This window comes from Mastigoproctus giganteus, chromosome 9 (genome assembly GCF_048544385.1).
Source record: "Mastigoproctus giganteus isolate SK-2022 chromosome 9, ASM4854438v1, whole genome shotgun sequence".
NCBI classification, from domain to species: domain Eukaryota; kingdom Metazoa; phylum Arthropoda; class Arachnida; order Uropygi; family Thelyphonidae; genus Mastigoproctus; species Mastigoproctus giganteus.
The window spans coordinates 218810177-218829711 of NC_143583.1; the positions used below are offsets into that span (position 1 = coordinate 218810177).

The window sequence follows — 19535 nt, forward strand, 5'->3', positions numbered from 1 at the left end:
TTTAAATGTCTACCTTCTTACATTACTGTATTTCATCTGCTTGGATAACTGTACTTGTACAAAGTTGAAGGCAAAATAATACAAAGAGTGGCACACACCTGACTTCAGCTTATATCACACATAACTTCCAAAAAAAAAAACAAAAAAAAAAATGACACTTCTTGAAACTCTCAATTCATGGCCAAATCACAGTTCAGGATTTCAAATACAATTGTAGCTTAATCACTCTCCCTGTTTCTGCATCATCTGCAAATTTTCATATTAAGCCCTCCATCTCTTCATCAATGTCAATTATGAAAATCAGAAACAACAACAATGGTCCCATAACAGATCCTTGAGGGGGACCCAACTTCTAACATTATGCCAATCTGAAGAAATACCATTAACCACAACCCTCCACTTCCTGACCTATGGCAACCCTGTGATCCATCCTAGAATGTTATCTGTGGCCAAGGAGACTGAGAGACTGCCAAATGAACTTGTTAAAAACCAAATAAACAGTGCTGAAATTAAATTATTTTTTTGCATCTTGCTCATGAGTAACTGTGTTGTTGTTTTTTTTTAGGAGCATTAGCAACTAAGGCCATATTGCTCCGGGATATGCGATGGTCAGTCCCTGACCTTTCCGCATCCTCCATATTTGGTGGTGACGGGCTCGAACCCCGGTCTAATCAAGAAGCGTGTGCTACGCACTGCTGCTCCTTCCCACCTGGCTACGGAGGCGCCGAGTAACTGTGTCTGAGTTAGTTAGTTACATGATTTTCCCTTAACAAAACTACGTTCTATTTCCTTCAGAATTCCATTTCTATTGAAATATCTGTTCATTTAATTTTTTATCATTTCTTCCATGATTTACTTTACCACTGAAGTCAGACTGACCGGTCTGTAAATCAGACCGGTCAGTTTGACTCTCATCCAATGATCTCCTTATAATTAATTTTAATGATTCAACATACTTGCACCTGATTCAATGCACTTCCTTCAAAATTACTGAGTATATGTCATCAACTCCAGCAGCCTTACATGCCTTTAGGCTCAAACGCTTTATTATATATTATCATCTGTAATTTAAATATTTTTAACTTCATACTGCACAGCCCCAAGCATACAGCTTCTTCTCACTATGAAAGATGTTCTTTCGTCTGTGTACCAATGCATTATTTAAATATTTTTAAAAAAAGTTCAGTGTACAGATATCCTTATACTTCAATACTCATTTAATATTTTAATAGATATTAATATTTAATTCTTATACACTAATATTTTATTATACTCATCTTTAAACTTAGTATATATTAATATCATTGTCAAAAAAGTTTGACAGTCTTTGAGACTGCAAATGTTTTTGACAGTGTCCAAACAACTGCACATTGGTGGTTAACAATTAATGTAATTTTGAATAAAATAAGCAGATTCAAACTATTTAATATTTTTCTAGTGTTAAAATTAAACAAAAAAATAAAAGAGGTAAAACACTACTTTACATATGTTTGAATATATTAAGACCATAGAGGAGGATGAGCTGTTTAGCTCTTTCTACCCCATGATCTTAACATATTCAAAGTTTGGCTTTTACAAAATAACAATATACATGATACTTTTTGCACAGTTCATATCAATTTACATACTTCATAATCATGTTGCTGTCGTTTGAGCACTTGAGAATCAGCAGAAATGCGAAACTCATCAGTAAGGGTATTCTCCATATTATTCAACCATTCTTGAATATCATTACAAGAATGGAAGAAAAGTTTGTCTTCCTTAAGAGATGACTCCAGCTCAGCTTTCTTGTTATCTGCCAATAATTAAAAGTATGACAACAGTATGTTAAATTTATGTACTGAATAATCAAATGTTAATAAGTGATTACTAAAAACAGAGCTATCAAAGAATTTTGCAAAGAAGGAGTAGATAAAAAAAGTAACCAAGGGTATATACAGCAAAACTTGTGTATATCGAGGATATATATATATATATATATATATATATATATATATATATATATATATATATCTGATAATTAAAATAAATGATATTTAAAATAAATGATATTTAAAATAAAAAACATCAGCCAGTAGTACGGCAAAAATACAGAGCGAAACGAAACGCAAAATAATATAAAATAAACAAACAGGGAAGGGAAAGTAGATATAATAAGACAAAAAGGTAGTCGATAATCCCCTGTATAATTTAGTCATTAAACCCAATTAATAAAAACGATGTAAATTTAAAATAATGCCAATTATATATAATTTAGCGGTACGCCCCTTGAAGGTACCAGTTCCAAAAAAAACGTGAAATATTACCAAAAAGGGGTTAAAGAAACTACAAAAACTAAAATATCAAAATAATAGACTGACCATTATGCCCCATATCGACAGAGGACCACGAGGCCAATAATGGTCATGGAATTGCTGCATTTCAATCGTCATACAAATCATCGCAAAGGCGGAAATATCGAAGAACCAAACCACCCTTCCATTCTCCGATAGATCAACCAATGCAGAGGATTTGCATGGCGGTGGTCCTTATGCAGCGAGAAATAATCCATAGAACAGACAACACTCTTGATCAGAGCCACATCACTGACATAATGCAAGCTTAACCAGCTTATATAATAGAAAGGAAAAGAATAGATGGCGGCACAGGCGCTGCTTATTTAGCATATCAACCCACTACTACCACTAATTTATATATATATATATATATATATATATATATATATATTAAATCAATGGAGCCTGTTCTTTAGTTCTTGGAATCAAACATGTGAAAGGAGTTAAAGAAAAAATTTGGGAAGATTTTGGAAAAGTTATGCAAAACAAGTATTAGAATGGTGCTTAGTGTTTCTCTAAAAGTCTCAGAATAGGAGAAAAAAAAAGCATAACTAAGATAATCAAAAATAATACATGGAGAGCTCAAAAGAGAAGGGGGGGGATATATATTAGATTTCTGGGACCTTCATTTGAAAATGTGCTGTTCAATATTCTATTAAAGTTCTTCTAACATGTGGGTGGTGATGTAAATACAAGGAGAAGGTGGCCACAAATCCCTTAAAATATCCCAATCACTACAGAACTCCTGTGATGTTCAATTGTTACATTAGATGGCATTCAAGAATACTGAAAAATACATTTCCAATGTTACATCATCAACTCTATTGTGTTTCAGATAAACCTGGAAAAATGTGTAGATATACTCAGCATGATAATGTAACAGCTTATGTGTAAAAGAGTTAGAACAAATGACCCCAACATTTGGCATAAATATTTCATAATGTTTATTATGAAAATAAAGAGCAACTGTTTTTCAAATTAATTTTAGTTTCTGTAGTAGTAAAAAAACTACAGAAGCAGTGTAAACAGCATCAATTTAATTGTATCTCATATTGTGACTACCTTCATAATGAGTTACCACGTACTGCACTACCTTGATACATCATGACTGGGTTGGCAGGACTGCAACAATGGGGTACCTACCCACCCACAGAGATAGACCAACAAGTCTTGAAACGATGCCATTTGGGTGGTAGTATCCTTCAAGAATAAGTAACAATAGTCTTCTCCATTGGTGAAGCGTTACTTATTCAAGGTAGTGCAAGGTAGTGCATGGTAACTCGTTTGGAAGGTAGTCACAATATGAGATGATTAAATCAATGTCATTTATGACACTTCTGTAGATTTTTACTACTAAGGAAAAATATGGTCATATATCACTGATATTCTTATAGTGAATTACCATAGCTCATTATGCCTTGTGCATTTATTCTATTTAGTATCAATTAATTAATATACACCTAATTCTGTTTTTACACGATAGATACGTTCCTGAAAAATACGTGTAAAAAAAATTGTGTAAAAAAAGACATTGTATTTATGGAAGGAAAGACGATTGGTTCCGGATCTAAAAAATCAGTAAAAATAATTAAAAAAAAACACATAAAAATATTCGTTTTAAGCTTATCATTTTATTTCAACAAAATACACATGTAATAATATGTAATGAAAATGTATTAAAGTAAATTTGTATGCATATGAAATGAAAAAAATTCTTCATGAACAAAAAAAATCTGTTTTACACATAACAAGATTTTATTCATTTTCACTTTCTGATAATAAAGGGCACATACGTTTGTGTACGACTGGAATATCACTAGAAATATTGTGGACATGGTCTTCTTCCTCTATTATGAAATTCTTTCTGTGATCTCTTGAGAAAAATCAGCACGAGTCTCCTCTGGTGCTGATGTTTCACCGGTTTTTACGAACGAATTCAGTTATTAATCGTTGTGTTCGTGTTTTGGTTAGGCCGTTATATAATCCTCTGTAAGAGGCTGTCAACAACTTCAGTTCACGTTGAAACTTCCCAGCGCATTCTTCATTAGGGTCATGTTTGACAAAATGATTACCTAATTTTCTGGCCAGTTCCAGACCTTCTTTTATTAAATCTGCATTTAGAACATAATCACTTTCTTCATTACCACTACGTTCTGTGGGATAAGGAGTCCCAAGGACAACCTCTAATATTTCATCTTCGCTTAGGGCTTTGTCGGTGAACAATTCATCAATATCTTCAAATGATAGATCATCGAATCCTTCAATTTTGTGTGCCATTGTAATGATGTTGGGAAATTCGGTCGTATTAGGGATGATGGGATCTTTGCTTTTTACACATTGTGGCCAAACCGCTTTCCAACATGCATTTAAAGTTGCCGGTTTTAATTCAGTTAACGCTAATCCAACTTGATTGATACAATCCATAATTGAGAATTTCTTCCACACATTAATGACTGTTAGTGTTTCATCATTCAGTTTGTCCAAAACGTGTTGGAATGTTCGTTTTACGTAGTATGTTTTAATTGTCGCAATTATACCTTGGTCTAGCAATTGTATCAAAGATGTAGTATTAGGTGGCAGAAATAAAATTTGTATGTTTGGGTGTTCCAAGACAGGATGGCCGGGTGCATTGTCAAGAAATCAGAAGTACTTTAAATTCGAGACCTTTCAAATTCAAATAACATCTGACTTCTGGGGCGAAACATTTGTTGAACCATTCTGTGAAGATAGCAGTTGTCACCCAGGCCTTCTTGTTTGACATCCAGTGAACAGGCAGTTTATTGATATCTACACCTTTCATTGAACGTGGATTTAGGGCTCGATTTACCAGCAGTGGTTTCAACACACAATCTCCTGAAGCGTTGGAGGAAAATAACAAGGTCACACGATCCTTAGCTACCTTAAAACCACCAGCAGTTTTCTGCGATTTGGCTACATACGTTCTGTTCGGCATTCGTTTCCAGAAGAAACCAGTTTTATCTGCATTCCACACTTAATCAGGAGTGTATCCTCCGTCTTCAATAATTTTTGAAAGTTCCTGCGGGAATACTTTAGTGGCCGGTTCATCTGCAGATGCAGTTTCACCTTTAATTTTTATATAGGAAGAGCATTCCTTTTAAGAAACCCTATCATCCAACCTGTACTCGCAGAAAATTCATACTTTCTGTTTAACTGAGATGTAGTGCTTGGCTCCTTTTCTTTAATCTGTCTGTAAATTCTTAGTGCTGTTTGCTTGATGGCATTTCCATCTACTGGTACTCTTTTTTGTGACTCATCTTCTATCCATATTACTAGAGCCTTTTCCATTTTTTCCTTGACAATATCTCTTGTATATGATGATGAATTAACACTTACTTTTGTTCTAGAACATACCGACTTCCTAATTGAGCTTCATTTTTCTTAATAGTTCTTACGGTAGCTTCATGTACACCAAAATGCTTTCCTACAGACGTAGCCCCTTGTCCAGTTGCAAGACGATCTAAAATTTGAATTTTAAGTTCCAAAGAAATCGCTTTCCTTTTCATTTTGGTAATAGGCAAATTATTCGACATTATATAAGGGCTACCGAAAAATATCTCGGTTATAATTAAAAAAAGTATGAAAAATTTGTAAACTTACAATTTATTGACTATCAGCAAAATTTATAAATTTATATGTGCACAAATTTCACTAAAGATTCTTTCACTTTGAAATAGAGCTTACTACTAAATGTCTTTCGAAGATACAATGCACGAATACCGTAGATGTGCACCAAATTCAATAAAAACGTTGATGATTCATAGATACCTAGACGTACACATTGGTAAACAAAAGCACGCGTTTCAAAACGCACACACTAGCTATCACACTAATAAATAGCTAATAATCACACTAATCTATTGGTGCGTGTAATATAGAAATGATACTAATATGCCACAAATAAAAAAAAAATTTCTTAGAATTTAGGCAAAAAAAATTCATGGAAATTGTGTTAAATCAAAATGACTCGTATAAAAAGAGAATGAAATATTTATTTTGAATTCGTGTTAAATCAAATTCGTGTAAAAAAAGTTGGTGCAAAAACAGAATTATATATATATATATATATATATATACAATATTTAATTAACATACAGTAATAACTAAACTAAACATAACACTTTGTGATCTGATTTTTCAGTTCATTCACATTTTTTTTTTTGGGAGGGGGAGGCTTATAAAATCTAAAACAGTAAAAAAATATAAGCATCAATCAATAACAAAGAACAGAGCATGCAGATATTGCAACAATATAGATGCAAGTGAGACACGGAGTAAAAGGTTTATGCAGTTTAGTAATAGGAATGAAGAGATTCTGAACATTTACAGTTCCATTTTACCGTACCGTTGTTATGGTGGTGGTTTTATTTGTCCTTTTTAAGGGAAGCAGGCTGACCGGGCTAGCTGGGTGGGTAAAGTACCTGCCTAGCAACCCAAAGGTTGCGGGTTCGAATCCCGCCTCGGGCTTGGATCAAAGTACTGCAAAAACCTTGGAATGTGCATTATGGCCACAGAAGCCGATGCTCCAACAACTACAAAAAAAAAAAAAAAAAAGAAGCAGAAATATTTAACAATTAAATCAATCAAAGATTAGAATTTTAAACAGGTTTTCAAAGGACAAAAGTGGGTCTTTGTTAAAAATTTTACGAGGTTGGAAAGTCAACTATAACAGATATTGTAAAAGACAAGGAAAAAATTTTAAAGTTCGTATTGAAACTTGATTCAGATGATGGCCCAAAAAAAAAAAAACTATAAGAACTGCTAATGACCTATCCTTTGAAGATGCTGCTTGTCGTTGTTGTTGGGTTTTGGGAATATCAACAACTAATACCATGTCCAGTCCATGGGGACCTCCTCTGACTCTAAGGATGCTCTAATAATTATGGCTAAGAGTTTGCTTACTTCCCTTGCTGCCTCCTTCAATATAACTGGATACATTCCATCTGTTCAATATAACTGGATACAGTCCTTCAATATAAATGGATACATTCATCAAGAGTAGTTGAGTTGGACAGGATTCAGTTTGTTGCTCATACCTAGCTCACATGGGTAGCACAGTTGGTAGAATCACCATCCTCCTGACCCCAAGTGGAATTTGTACGCAATAAAGAGTTCTTCTAAATTGCACATATTCTCTGGTCAATTTTCTGACTCGCTAGACGAAAAACCTGAGTTTCCAGGAGAAAAACCATAGTGCCTTCACCTGAGACTAACCAACTCAGCCATGTTGTGAAAAGGCCATTAAAAATTCTTCATTCCATCAACAGGACCCGAACTCAGGTCTTTTCCACTCAGGGTCGGGAGGATGGTGATTCTACCAAATGTGCTAACCAAGTGAGCAACAAACTGAATCCTGTGCAACAGAATTCTTGATGAATGTATCCAGTTATATTAAAGGAGGCAGCAAGGGAAGTAAGCAAACCCTTAGCCATAATTATGAGGGCATCCTTAGAGTCAGGTGAGGTCCCCATGGACTGGAGATGTGCAAAAGTATCCCCAATTCACAAAGGGGGTGCAAAGAGTGACACAAATAATTAGAGAGCTGTTAGTTTAACTTCTAAGCGGAGAAAATAATGGAGTTGCAGGTTAAAGAGGTGATAGAGGATCACTTAGACAAGACTGCAGTAATAGTTCAGAAACAGCATGGGTTTGTTAAGGGGAAGTCCTGTCTGACCAATTTGATTGGATACCATGATGTGGTCACAAAGGAACTGGATGCAAAAAAAATTTTGATATCATATGCCCGGATTTCAAGAAAGCTTTTGATAATGTTGCACATGGAAGACTGCTGTACAAATTGGAGAGGTATGGCATTAAGGGCTCCAATGGATAAAGGGATTTGTTGTTGTTGTTTTTTTTTGGTTTTTAGGAGCATTAGCAACTAAGGCCATATTGCTCCGGGATATGCGGTGGTCATTCCCTGACCTTTCCGCATCTTCCGTATATGGTGATGAGGGGCTCGAACCCCGATCTAATCAAGAAGCATGTGATACGCACTACTGCTCCTTCCCACCTGGCTACGGAGGCGCTGATAAAGGGATTGTTGAGTGGGAAATGGTAGAGAATGGTAATAAATGAACACTGCTCTACACAGACTAATGTTATTAGTGGAGTACTTCAGAGTTCGGTGCTGGGCCCATTACTGTTTTGTGTATTTATCAATGATTTTGATGAAGGTATATCAGGCTTAATGACCAAGTTTGCAGGTGATAAAGGTTAGCAGGGTTGTTAATGACAGTAAAGACAGTATGTTATTGCAACAGGATCTAGAAAAGTAAGGCAGATGGGCTGAGAGGTGGAAACTTAAGGTTAACATTGACAAATTAAATTTTTCAATGTTAAAGCCCATCTTAGGCCTCCTTAGCCCATCTGCCCATTTCAAACCTTAATAATTCCTCAGCCTAAAAAAATGTGCAACTTGTGAAAAGTTTGCCGAACTCTCTGGAACAGAACATGATATTGCCATGGGGGTGTCTTTGTGTGTGTGCACGATGTAAGGAGTGTAAGGAAATCAGGTGATAACTCAGCATTGTTATGGGCCTATATGAGAGCTTGAAGGACAGGGCGGATGCCCTCGAAGGATCTAAAATGAGGTGTCCAAGAAGCTCTCAGCTGCCCACATCAACACCAGAGTTTGCACTTGGTCATCGCACGACACAGCTGCAATCCACAAGGCAGAATGCACTGGTCCCACAGGAACTAGTAGTTGTTGGTGGCTCTATTGACAGGAAAACGGGGAACATGCATTGTAAAAAGGATAGGTGGAACACGACCAGGGTATGTCTGCCAGGGGAAAAGGTTGATGACATTGTAGGGTGGATATCATCTTTTAAGGGCACAAAAGGTGATATAGTTGTACACATTGGCACTAATGATTTTAATAGTAGGAGACTGGAAGAATTACTTAACAAGTACAGGTCACTGTTGAACAAAAGCCGATAATTAGGGTTAAATATGAAAGTGTCCGCAATTCTGCCCAGACACGATAGGAGGGAGTATATGATGAGAGCCTTGTTGATCAATTCGGCCCTGGAAAGACTGTGCAAGGCTCAAGGGATAGAATTTTTTTCAGCCTGGTCTGTACTTGTTAACAGGAGAAACTGCTTCTACAGGGATGGGATACACTTAAATAGGAAGGGTGCAAGAATATTTCCTGATGCTATCGAGGCAGTGTTAGGTGGGTCGGAAAACTGATAGCTTGGGGGGATACAAGGACATGTACCTACTCTTATTATTAGTTACCCTAACACATCTCATATACCCACCTGTTTCATTAGCATTAGCATTAGTAGAGGCATTTGATGCAAGAAAGCAAGCTCATGCAGCATCAGCCAAAAAAAAAAAAAAAAAAAAACCAGTCCCACTTCACCCCTCTGTTCATTCAAAATACCTGTCCAGCTGAGCCTTAAACTTATTTAGGCTATCAACTTTCACGACAAGGGATGGAAGTCTGTACCACCAACCAACCACTCGCTGGCTAAAGGCAAATTTCCGCACGTCTATCCTACATCTGTCTTTCCTCAATTTGAATTTATGCCCTCTCAGGTGATTATTCTGAGCGAGAGGAAGAATCCCATCAGCATTCAGCATGCTCAAACCATTCAATGCTTTATACACCTCTATCAGATCACCTCGCTGGTGCCTAGTCTCCAGACACTGTAATTTGCAAATCTTAAGCCTTTCTTCGTAAGAGCACCCCTTTGTTCCATTCACTAATCTTGTTGCCCTTCTCTGTACTCATTCCAGCAGCTCTACATCCTTCTTGAAATGAGGCCTCCAGGCCTGTATACAGTACTCTAGGTGTGGCCTGACTATTGCCTTATTAGAGGGAATAATCACCTCCTTATCCCTGCTAGAAAAATTCCTATATATCATTGACAATACACCATGAGCTACTCTTGCAGCCCGTCTGCACTGCTCAGAGAACTTCATATCTGCCTGCACAACCACCCCCAGGTCCCTTTCATTCTCTACCACTGTCAGTGTAATACCACAGAGTTGATACTTTGCTCTGGGGTTGCTGTTTCCCATATGTAGTACTTTACATTTGTCAATGTTAAACTTCATTTGCCACCTCTCAGCCCATCTGCTCAACCTTTCCAGATCCTGTTCCAGCGGCATAGTGTCAGTATGCCCTGCCAACCGTTGTATCGTCTGCAAACTTGGACATTAAGCTTGATATACTTGATAAGCTTGATAGATAATAAACTCTTAACATATTATGCCTTGTGCATTTAGTTATTTTTAAATGGAAGACTATTGTACAAATTGGAGCAGAATGGTATTAAGAGTAAGTTGCTACAATGGATAAAAGGATGGTTAAGTGGGAGAAGACAGAGGGTGGTAATCAATGGGTGCTGCTCTTCATGGACTAATGTTATTAGTGGAGTCCCACAGGGATCGGTGTTGGGTCCACTGTTGTTTTGTATATTTATCAATGATATTAATGAAGGTATATCAGGCTTAGTATCGAAGTTTGCGGATGATACAAAGGTTGGAAGGGGTGTTAATGGCAGTGTGATACCGCAACAGGATCTAGATAATTTGGGCAGATGGGCTAGGAAGTGGCAACTGAAGTTTAACCTACAAATGCAAAGTACTGCATATGGGCAGAAGTAACCCCAGAGAAACATACCAACTGTGTGGTACTACACTTAAGGTGGTAGAAAATGAAAAAGACCTGGGAGTAATTGTGCAGTAAGATATGAAGTTTTTTCAACAATGCAGACAGGCTGCCAGGGCAGGTCATGGGGCTTTGTCCAGGAATTTTGCTAGCAGGGAAAAGGAGGCGATTGTCCTTCTGTATAAGAGGCATGTATACTTGCGTGTACAACAATGCTAGGAGTTGAGTAAATAAATTTGATGAATTTGAGGTATTGCTGAAAACATCAAAGGCAGATATTGTTGGGATATCAGAGACGTGGTGTCCCACAGATACAAGGAATGCAGAATTGGAATTTGGGGAGTACAATATGTAGAGAAAGGATAGACAGGATAGAAAGGGATGAGGTGTTATGCTGTTAATTAAGAAAAACATAAAATCAAAAGAAGTGCACCCATTTGATATAGATGAACAGTGCACTGTTGAGTCAGTTTGGTGTGACATAAGCACTGCGAAAGCAAAAATAAGAGTAGGAGTGTGTTATAGGCCTAATGACTAGAATGAGTATAATAAGAAACTGTACAGGGAAATAGAGTGGGCCAGTAAATCAGAGTCTTATAATGGGGGATTTTAATTTTCCAGATATTGACTGGAATTTGAGGGCTCGTCACTCACACTAGCAAGGCTTTTATGGATTTATTGGATGATTGTTTTCTACATCAGCATGTTCGGGAGGCAAATAGAGGGAGTAATACTCTTGATTTGATTATCAGTAGTGATTCTTCATGCATTAAGAATCTGCAGATAAATGAACCACTAGGTGGCAGTGATCACAGTGCGCTGAAGTGGGATTTACTCAAAGAGGTAACTACCATTGGGGGTAAAGGGAAGGGTTATTGCTTTCGTAAAGGCGTCTACGATGGACTGAGACAGTATTTAAATTCTATACAGTGGGACCAACTAATGATGTTACCAACAGCAAATTCAAAATGGGAAGCATTCAAAGAACTTATCTTGGAAGCTACTAGGCTTTACATACCAACTAAGAAATATTGTTTAAGGTTTAGGCCTAAATGGATGTCAGATGAACTAATGAGACATATGGCAGAGAAGAAAAATGCATGGGATACATACAAATTAACATGTGACACAGAAGCCTATGATAGATACAAGTTGATCTGTAACCAAGTTACAAAGGAGGTTAGGCAGGCAAAGGCAGATTACGAGAAATCTTTGCAAGGGATGCAAAGAAAAACAGCAAAGAGTTCTTTACTTATGTAAACTCTAGAAGGAAGGGGATGAATCAGATTGGTCCACTTGATATCGATGGGTTAACTGTTGATGATTCTGCTCAGGTAGCTAACAAACTAAATGAATATTTTGCATCGACATTCACACATGAGGAGTTATTCAGCGAGGGGAATGCCAGAGGCGTATTGAACTCTGGCAGTAAGCTAGAGAATGTTGTAATAGGGGTGGTTGTGTAGGTAGATATGAAGTTCTCTGAGCAGTGCAGATGGGCTGCAAAAGTAGCTCATGGTGTATTGTCAATGATATATAGGAATTTTTCTAACCGGGATAAGGAGGTGATTATTCCCTTGTATAAGACGAAGAAGAACTCTTTATTGCATACAAAATGCACATGCCGTACACAATACCATTCACGGCTAAAAGCCAGGGGTTAAGACAATGGTCAGGCCACACTTAAGTACTGTATACAGGTCTAGAGGCCTTATTTCAAGAAGGATGTAGAGCTGCTGGAACAAGTACAGAGAAGGGAAACAAGATTAGTGAATGGAACAAAGGGGTGCTCTTATGAAGAAAGGCTTAAGTTTTGCAAATTACAAAAGTGTCTGGAGACTAGGCACCAGCGAGGTGATCTGATAGAGGTGTATAAAGCCTTGAATGGTTTGAGCATGCTCAATGCTGATGGGATTCTTCCTCTTGTTCAGAATAATCACCTGAGAGGGCATAAATTCAAATTGAGGAAAGACAGATATAGGATAGAGGTGCAGAAATTTTCCTTTAGCCAGCGGGTGGTTGGTTGTTTGAACAGACTTTCATCCCTTGTCGTGGAAGTTGATAGCCTAAATAAGTTTAAGGCTCAGCTGGACAGGGATTTTGAATGAACAGAGGGGTGAAGTGGAAGTGGTTTTTTTTTTTTTTTTTTTTTTCCTTTGGCTGATGCTGCATAAACTTGCTTTCTTGCATCAAATGGCTCTACTAATGCTAGTGCTAAGGCTAAGGCAAAGGCGGAAATTTGCCTTTAGCCAGCGGGTGGTTAATTGCTGCAACAAACTTCCATCTGTCGTTGTGGAAGTTGGTAGGTTCAATAAATTTAAGGAGGAACTGGACAGGCATTTGGATGGAATGGTATGATATATTTTTTTTTTTGGCTGATGCTGCATAAGCTCATACACATGCTTTCTTGCATCACATGCTGCTACTACTACTACTACTAAATGCAAAGTAATGCATATAGACAAAAGAAACCAAAGAGAAATGTACCATCTGTGTGGTACTACACTCTAGGAGTGTGAAGAATGAAAAAGACCTGGGGATAATTGTGCAGTCAGATATGAAGTTCTCAGAGTAGTGCAGAAGCACTGCCAGAGCATGGAGTTTGGTCAGTGACATATCGGAATTTTTCTAGCAGAGACAAGGAGGTGATTATCCCTTTGTATAAGGCAATGGTCAGGCCACACCTTGAGTACTGCATACAGGTCTGGAGGCCTCATTTTGGGAAGGATGCAGAGTTGCTGGAATGAGTACAGAGAAGGGCAACAAGATTGGTAAGAGGAACAAAGGGGTGTGCTTGTGAAGAAAGGCTTAAGTTCTGCAAGTTGCAGCATCTGGAGACTAAGTACCTGCAAGGTGATCTGATTGAGGTGTATAAGGCCTTGAATGGTTTGAGCAGGCCCAATGCATGACCTAACGTTCTTAGAACCATAGATTCAAATTGAAGAAAGACAGTTGCAGAATAGATGTGCAGAAGTTTGCCTTTAGCCAGCGGATAGTTGATTGCTGGAACAGACTTCCATCTTTTGTTGTGAAAGTTGTTAGCTTAAATAAATTTAAGGCTGAACTAGACAAACATTTGGAGTGACTGGATGGGTGAAATGTGAAGGTTTCTTTTTTTTTTTTTTTTTAATTGGCTGATGCTGTATAAGCTGCCTTTCTTGCATCATATACCTCAACTAATGCTAATGAGAGCTAGGTACAAGCAACAAACTGAATCCTGTCCAACTCAACTACTCTTGCTGAAAAGAGTGAGAGACCTGGCAGCAAAGAAATGAAGTGTGAAAATGGTACAGCAAAAAATAAGTACAGTAATACCCCGACTTACACAAACTCGGAGTTACGCAGTTCTTAATTTTTCCATTTGGTGTATATCTAAAATTAGCTTACCAGTGATTTGGAAGTCAAATCATAAAGCTTGGGTGACAGCTTCCGTTTTTGAGGATTGGTTTGGTCACCACTTCATACCCAAAGTCGAACGTTATTGCAAGTTTAAACAGATTCCATTTAAAGTGATGCTTCTTATTGACAATGCACCCGGTCACCCTCCTGCCACCCTAATTAATTTCGACCCACGTGTGAAAGTTGTGTTTTTGCCTCCAAACACAACCAGCTTGCTTCAACCGATGGACCAGGGAGTCATCACAAGGCTTACTACACGAGGTGTTCGTTTGCACGTCTGAATGAAGCTATGAGACAAAACAGTGAGATATCTGTTAAAGACTTTTGGAAACAATTCAATGTTTTAGATGCCGTAAGAATCATTGAAGAATCTTGGGATGAAATTCTCAAAAAAAAAAAAATATTGAATGGTGGTTGTTATTTGGTTTTTAGGAGCATTAGCTACTAAGGCCATACATTGAATGGTCTCTGGAAGAAACTTTGTTCATTTTTTTTTAAAAACGAGATGAAAACAAAGCCAGAAACTGATCATGTTGCTCATGTGATAGAAGAAGTCGTTAATCTTGCCAGGCAATTAGATTTGGAAGTCAATGGTGATGATGTCAACGAGCTGTTGGATTCACATAGTCAGGAGCTGACAATGAATAAGCTCATAGAGATGCGTGAGCAAAACGTTACTGAAGTATCCGACACTTCAGACCCAGTTCCACCAGAAAAGCACATGACAATTGCAATTTGACAGAAGGTCTCAGCTCAATTGAAAGGGCTTAAAAATTTTAGAACAAAGACTCCAACGAAGAACGCGTTATAGCAAAGCAAGGAATAAAAAAATTAACTTGCTGCGAAGAAATTCTGCGTGAAAAAAAGAAGGCGCTGTGTCGTCAGATGAATTTGTTAGATTTTATGAAGCCATCGACATCGAAATAACTTTTTTACGTAACTCATTTATTTTTTAATACATATTTTGTATTAATATGTATAAATAACTGCAATTTTATTAAATATTTTTCTTCCAAACTAGTGTTTTTGTTAGTCCTTGGTCCCAATTAAATAAAATTTATATGTATTTATATGCAAAGTTGTTACACCCCGACTTACACGAATTCGACTTAAGCGATTTTCGTCGAACCCACCTTTCGCGTAACTTAGGGGTATTACTGTAATTATTTCTGTTAAAGCCTATACATAGGTGTTATTGTGGTTAAAAGTTCCATTTGTTTTGTTACCTATGAATAAAATACGCAAGTACAACTTTGTGTTTTTATTTCTAAACTTATGAAACATTTTTTTTTTGTCTTCAGAACAGTATTTTTGATCAGTTCGAAAATCCAAACAAATCGGAAGTTCGAACTGCCCCAATCCCAATTAGTTCAGGCTATTGACGCTCTACTGTACTTACTTTCCTGTTGTCACAAAGTTTTTGTATCCAAATGGCAGAAAATAAAAATCAATCAATGATATCTACGTAGAAGAAAACAAATTAAAGGAAGTTTTATTCATACAATATAATGTAATATTATTCATTATAATATATATATATATATATATATATATATATAATTAATTACATTATATATAATATAATGTAATGTGCATTTTGCATTACCACCAGTTTAGAATAAAGTAGTGTTAGTGCACTTTAACAAGTACATGGAGTGGGGGGGAACGTCTCTGATATTGTATAAGAGCTGTCACGCTTGTATAAACAATATAACATCATCATCACTAAAGAATAAATCCAGAAAGTTTCAAAAATTTTATTAAAACATAATATACATTTATACTCTCAAGCCCATGTCACTGGATGTTGTTTACTACTATTATAAATTACAACATTAAATAATTATAATTTATTAATTTTGAGGAACAGTATGTTACTTGATGGGGGGTGGGGTAATTCGTTGGTGACAGCTGCTGTGGCTATTCAAAGTTATAAACTTGGAAAATGTTCGGGGTTTTTCTGGTTTACATTCCAGCAATTAATTGTAAATTCTATTGAGTTATGATAATATGATAATAGGAGTCTTAAAGAGTGCAGTACTGGGTTCCATACTGTTTTTGATTTTGTTACAACAGTGATGATGGCATAAAGATTTAGAGGTCCTGCAACATATGTTTGCATCAACTGACAATTCAAGGCTTGAATACAGTCATTCAAATGCATAGTGTGTGCATATCTGTGCTCTTGATCATTCGGCTAAAGTACAGTATAAAAAACATTTTGCAATAATTTCTCAATGTGAACTTGGAAATATAATGCACTGCTCAGTAGGTGAAACTTTTCTGTAACTGAAGAAGCAGCAATGGAATGTTTCCTGAGAATGGCATACGTGATTAAAAAAACAAAACAAAACTGTTTCCTTTATATCATGTACAGTTTGAATAACAGCACCAGGTATCAACTGTGGTTATGACACATCAATGAAGGAAATATCACAGAGGAGTCTGTTTATCCTGGAACCATATTCAACTTCCATATTCAAATTTTGCATCCCTTAAGTCTGGTATCTCCACAATGTTTGCATTCGATGATCTAATCAGTACGTTAAATTTATCAAATTTATTTACTGTGCTCTTAGCATTAGTTAATGTATATGCTAGTATATATGCACATGTTATTACTCTTAACTACCCTAACAGAGCTCATATAGTTACTTATTCCATGATGACTCACAGCAGGGCTTGAAATCTCTGAAGCCTTGCTTTCTAGGCTGCTGCATGTTCCAATAGAATCAAAGCAAGAATAACTATCACCCCTGCCTGTAGCTCTAGTTAAACTATTACTCTGCATATCTTCAAACCCACATAACACTACCTTGATGCCATCAGTGAATATTTTTGCACCCCTACTATTTACGTATATTCCCTCCTTGTAAAAACAGTCTCTTCTGTGATGAAGCACAGACAACACTGAGAAAAATTCTACCACATGAGCCTAGTATAAAATCTCCAGAGCCAAGTTTTTATGTTGATTCACAAGGCTCTCAACATAAAAACTGCAGCCATTATCAATCCATTGCAGGATGGAAGCCTCCTCAATGATTCATGTTGAGGGAAATGGACCATAATCTGCCACGCTGGTCCAGTAAGGCAGCGTGGCAGATCAACTGTATTTTAGCGGTCAGGGGCTTGAACCCCGGTCTACTCAAAGAGTGTGTGGTACTGCACTCCCGTTCCTGACCACTCGGCTATGGAGGTCGCTCTCGACATGTATTCCCTTAAATAACAATTTAAAAAAAAAAAACATACAATGTTTACATTTTAAAATTAAAAAAAAAAAAAAGAAAGAAAAAAAGAAAAATTATATTTAACAAGAAACAAGCAGTGCTGTATTCCAAGCAGAAAAAACTAGCAAACAGGCACCACTGTTTTCATGTGGTGCCTGTTTGGAAGTTAATAATTATCTCTTCCCTTGTTCAAAGAATCACCATACAGCAATCATTCTGTTAGATAATAACAACTGATTAAAAAATTTCATTTTTAACTCATAGGTGAGAACCTACACAAGGACAGAAATTTTCCAATGCTTTGTAATAAATCGATATAGTGATTGATAATAATGGAACATTTATTGCCAATTAAGTTCCTTTGTGTTAGTTTTCTTTATCATATTCTAATTAGAAGCCCTTAAAAAATATATATTTTTATAAAAAATATTATAAGTAGAACTTACTTAATTTTTTAGTTAAATTATAATATTGCTTTTCAAGTGAGTTTAGCTTATTTTTGATTTCATTTTTAGATGCAGAATCACTTAGGATATCACAAAGTTGCTCGCAAACACTTTCTGCATCAGCCAACAAAGGACGTTGATCTTCTAGTTGGCTTTCAAGTTCCTAAAATATCAAAATAAAAAAATATATATTATTTAAGTAAATTAAAAAATAATATTTACAAGGATAATATTAGGACAATAATAAAGATTACTGATAGGTTGCTGAATAATTTCAAATTATATATTTCTCATCATTACTATTACTCATCTCTACTATTAGCATTAGTAGTAGAAAATGATGCAAGAAAGCAACCTTATACAGTATTAGCTAAGAAAAAAAAAAATAAAAATAAAAAATAACTCCAATCTCAACCATCCACCCCCTCCAACACAGTTTGTCTGGTTCATCCTGGAATTTATTTAAACATCAGATTCTACAACAGATGAAAGTTTGTTTCAGTAATCAACACCTTGCTGGCTAAAGGCAAATTTCTGCACGTCTATTCTGCAACCATCCTCCCTCAATTTGAATTTATGCCTCCTGATTTCTGAAAGTAATACTGAACATGTGCCTGGTCAGCCACGGGTGCCGTGAACCTGATACTAAAGGATGTGTTGCCCAAGTAGCATTGTTGTTGAGAAAGGAGGCGGATGCCCCCGAAAGCTACAATCATTGTTTTATCGCTTTTAATTTTCGTATTTTATTGTATTTTAACATTTTCGTAGTAAATTTTATTTTATTTTATAGTAAATCAGTTTTGTAAATATTATTTTACAGTATCCACTATATCGCATGGTACATTTCATTACATTATATATTTTTACAGTATTAAACTATTTTAATCAAAACAGTTGGTGTATTTATTTAAATTTGTGATTTGTACAGCAGTCTTATGCGAAAGAGTATCAAAAGCTTTCCTGAAATCCAATATATGATATCAAAATTATTTTTGGTTTCCAGTTCCTTTATCATGACATCATAGCATACAATCAAATTGGCCAGACAAGATTTCCCCCTTAACAGTGTCTGAAGTATAACTGCAGTCTTGTCTACATGGTTTATTTTCCATAGAACAAAAGTTAAATAAACAGATCTGTAATTACTCGTGTCACCTTTTGATCTCATTTGTGAACTGGGACCTCCCCTGAATCCAAGAATGCTCTCATAATTATGGCTAAGGGGTTTTCTGCCTCCCTTGATATAATTGGATAGATTGAATACACCCCAGGTGCCTTTCTCAAGTTTAACATCTACAATTTCTTCTCAACTTTCCTCTCAGTTATTACAAAATTATTTAGCTCCCTGTTAGAGTTTGATAAATTTCTGGGCTCCACTTCCTTACAGACTTCCTCATGTGTGAATCCAGACATAAATATTCATTCGCTTTGAATGAATCGATCATCCACAGTCGAAATATCAATATCAAATGGACCCATTTGATTC

The 19535-nt window shown here is 36.3% G+C and overlaps 1 protein-coding gene across 1 annotated transcript in view; it reads right to left on the bottom strand.

The window, feature by feature from the left end:
* The window catches only part of shot (dystonin-like protein short stop), a 1739701-nt gene that overhangs the window by 834040 nt on the left and 886126 nt on the right, over positions 1-19535 (bottom strand). The window contains exons 42-43 of the mRNA XM_090380932.1: positions 18050-18212; positions 1629-1795 (exon numbers count right to left, since the gene is read on the bottom strand). Of these exons, the coding sequence (XP_090237058.1) occupies positions 1629-1795; positions 18050-18212 (330 nt within the window). The remainder of the gene's footprint in view (positions 1-1628; positions 1796-18049; positions 18213-19535) is intronic.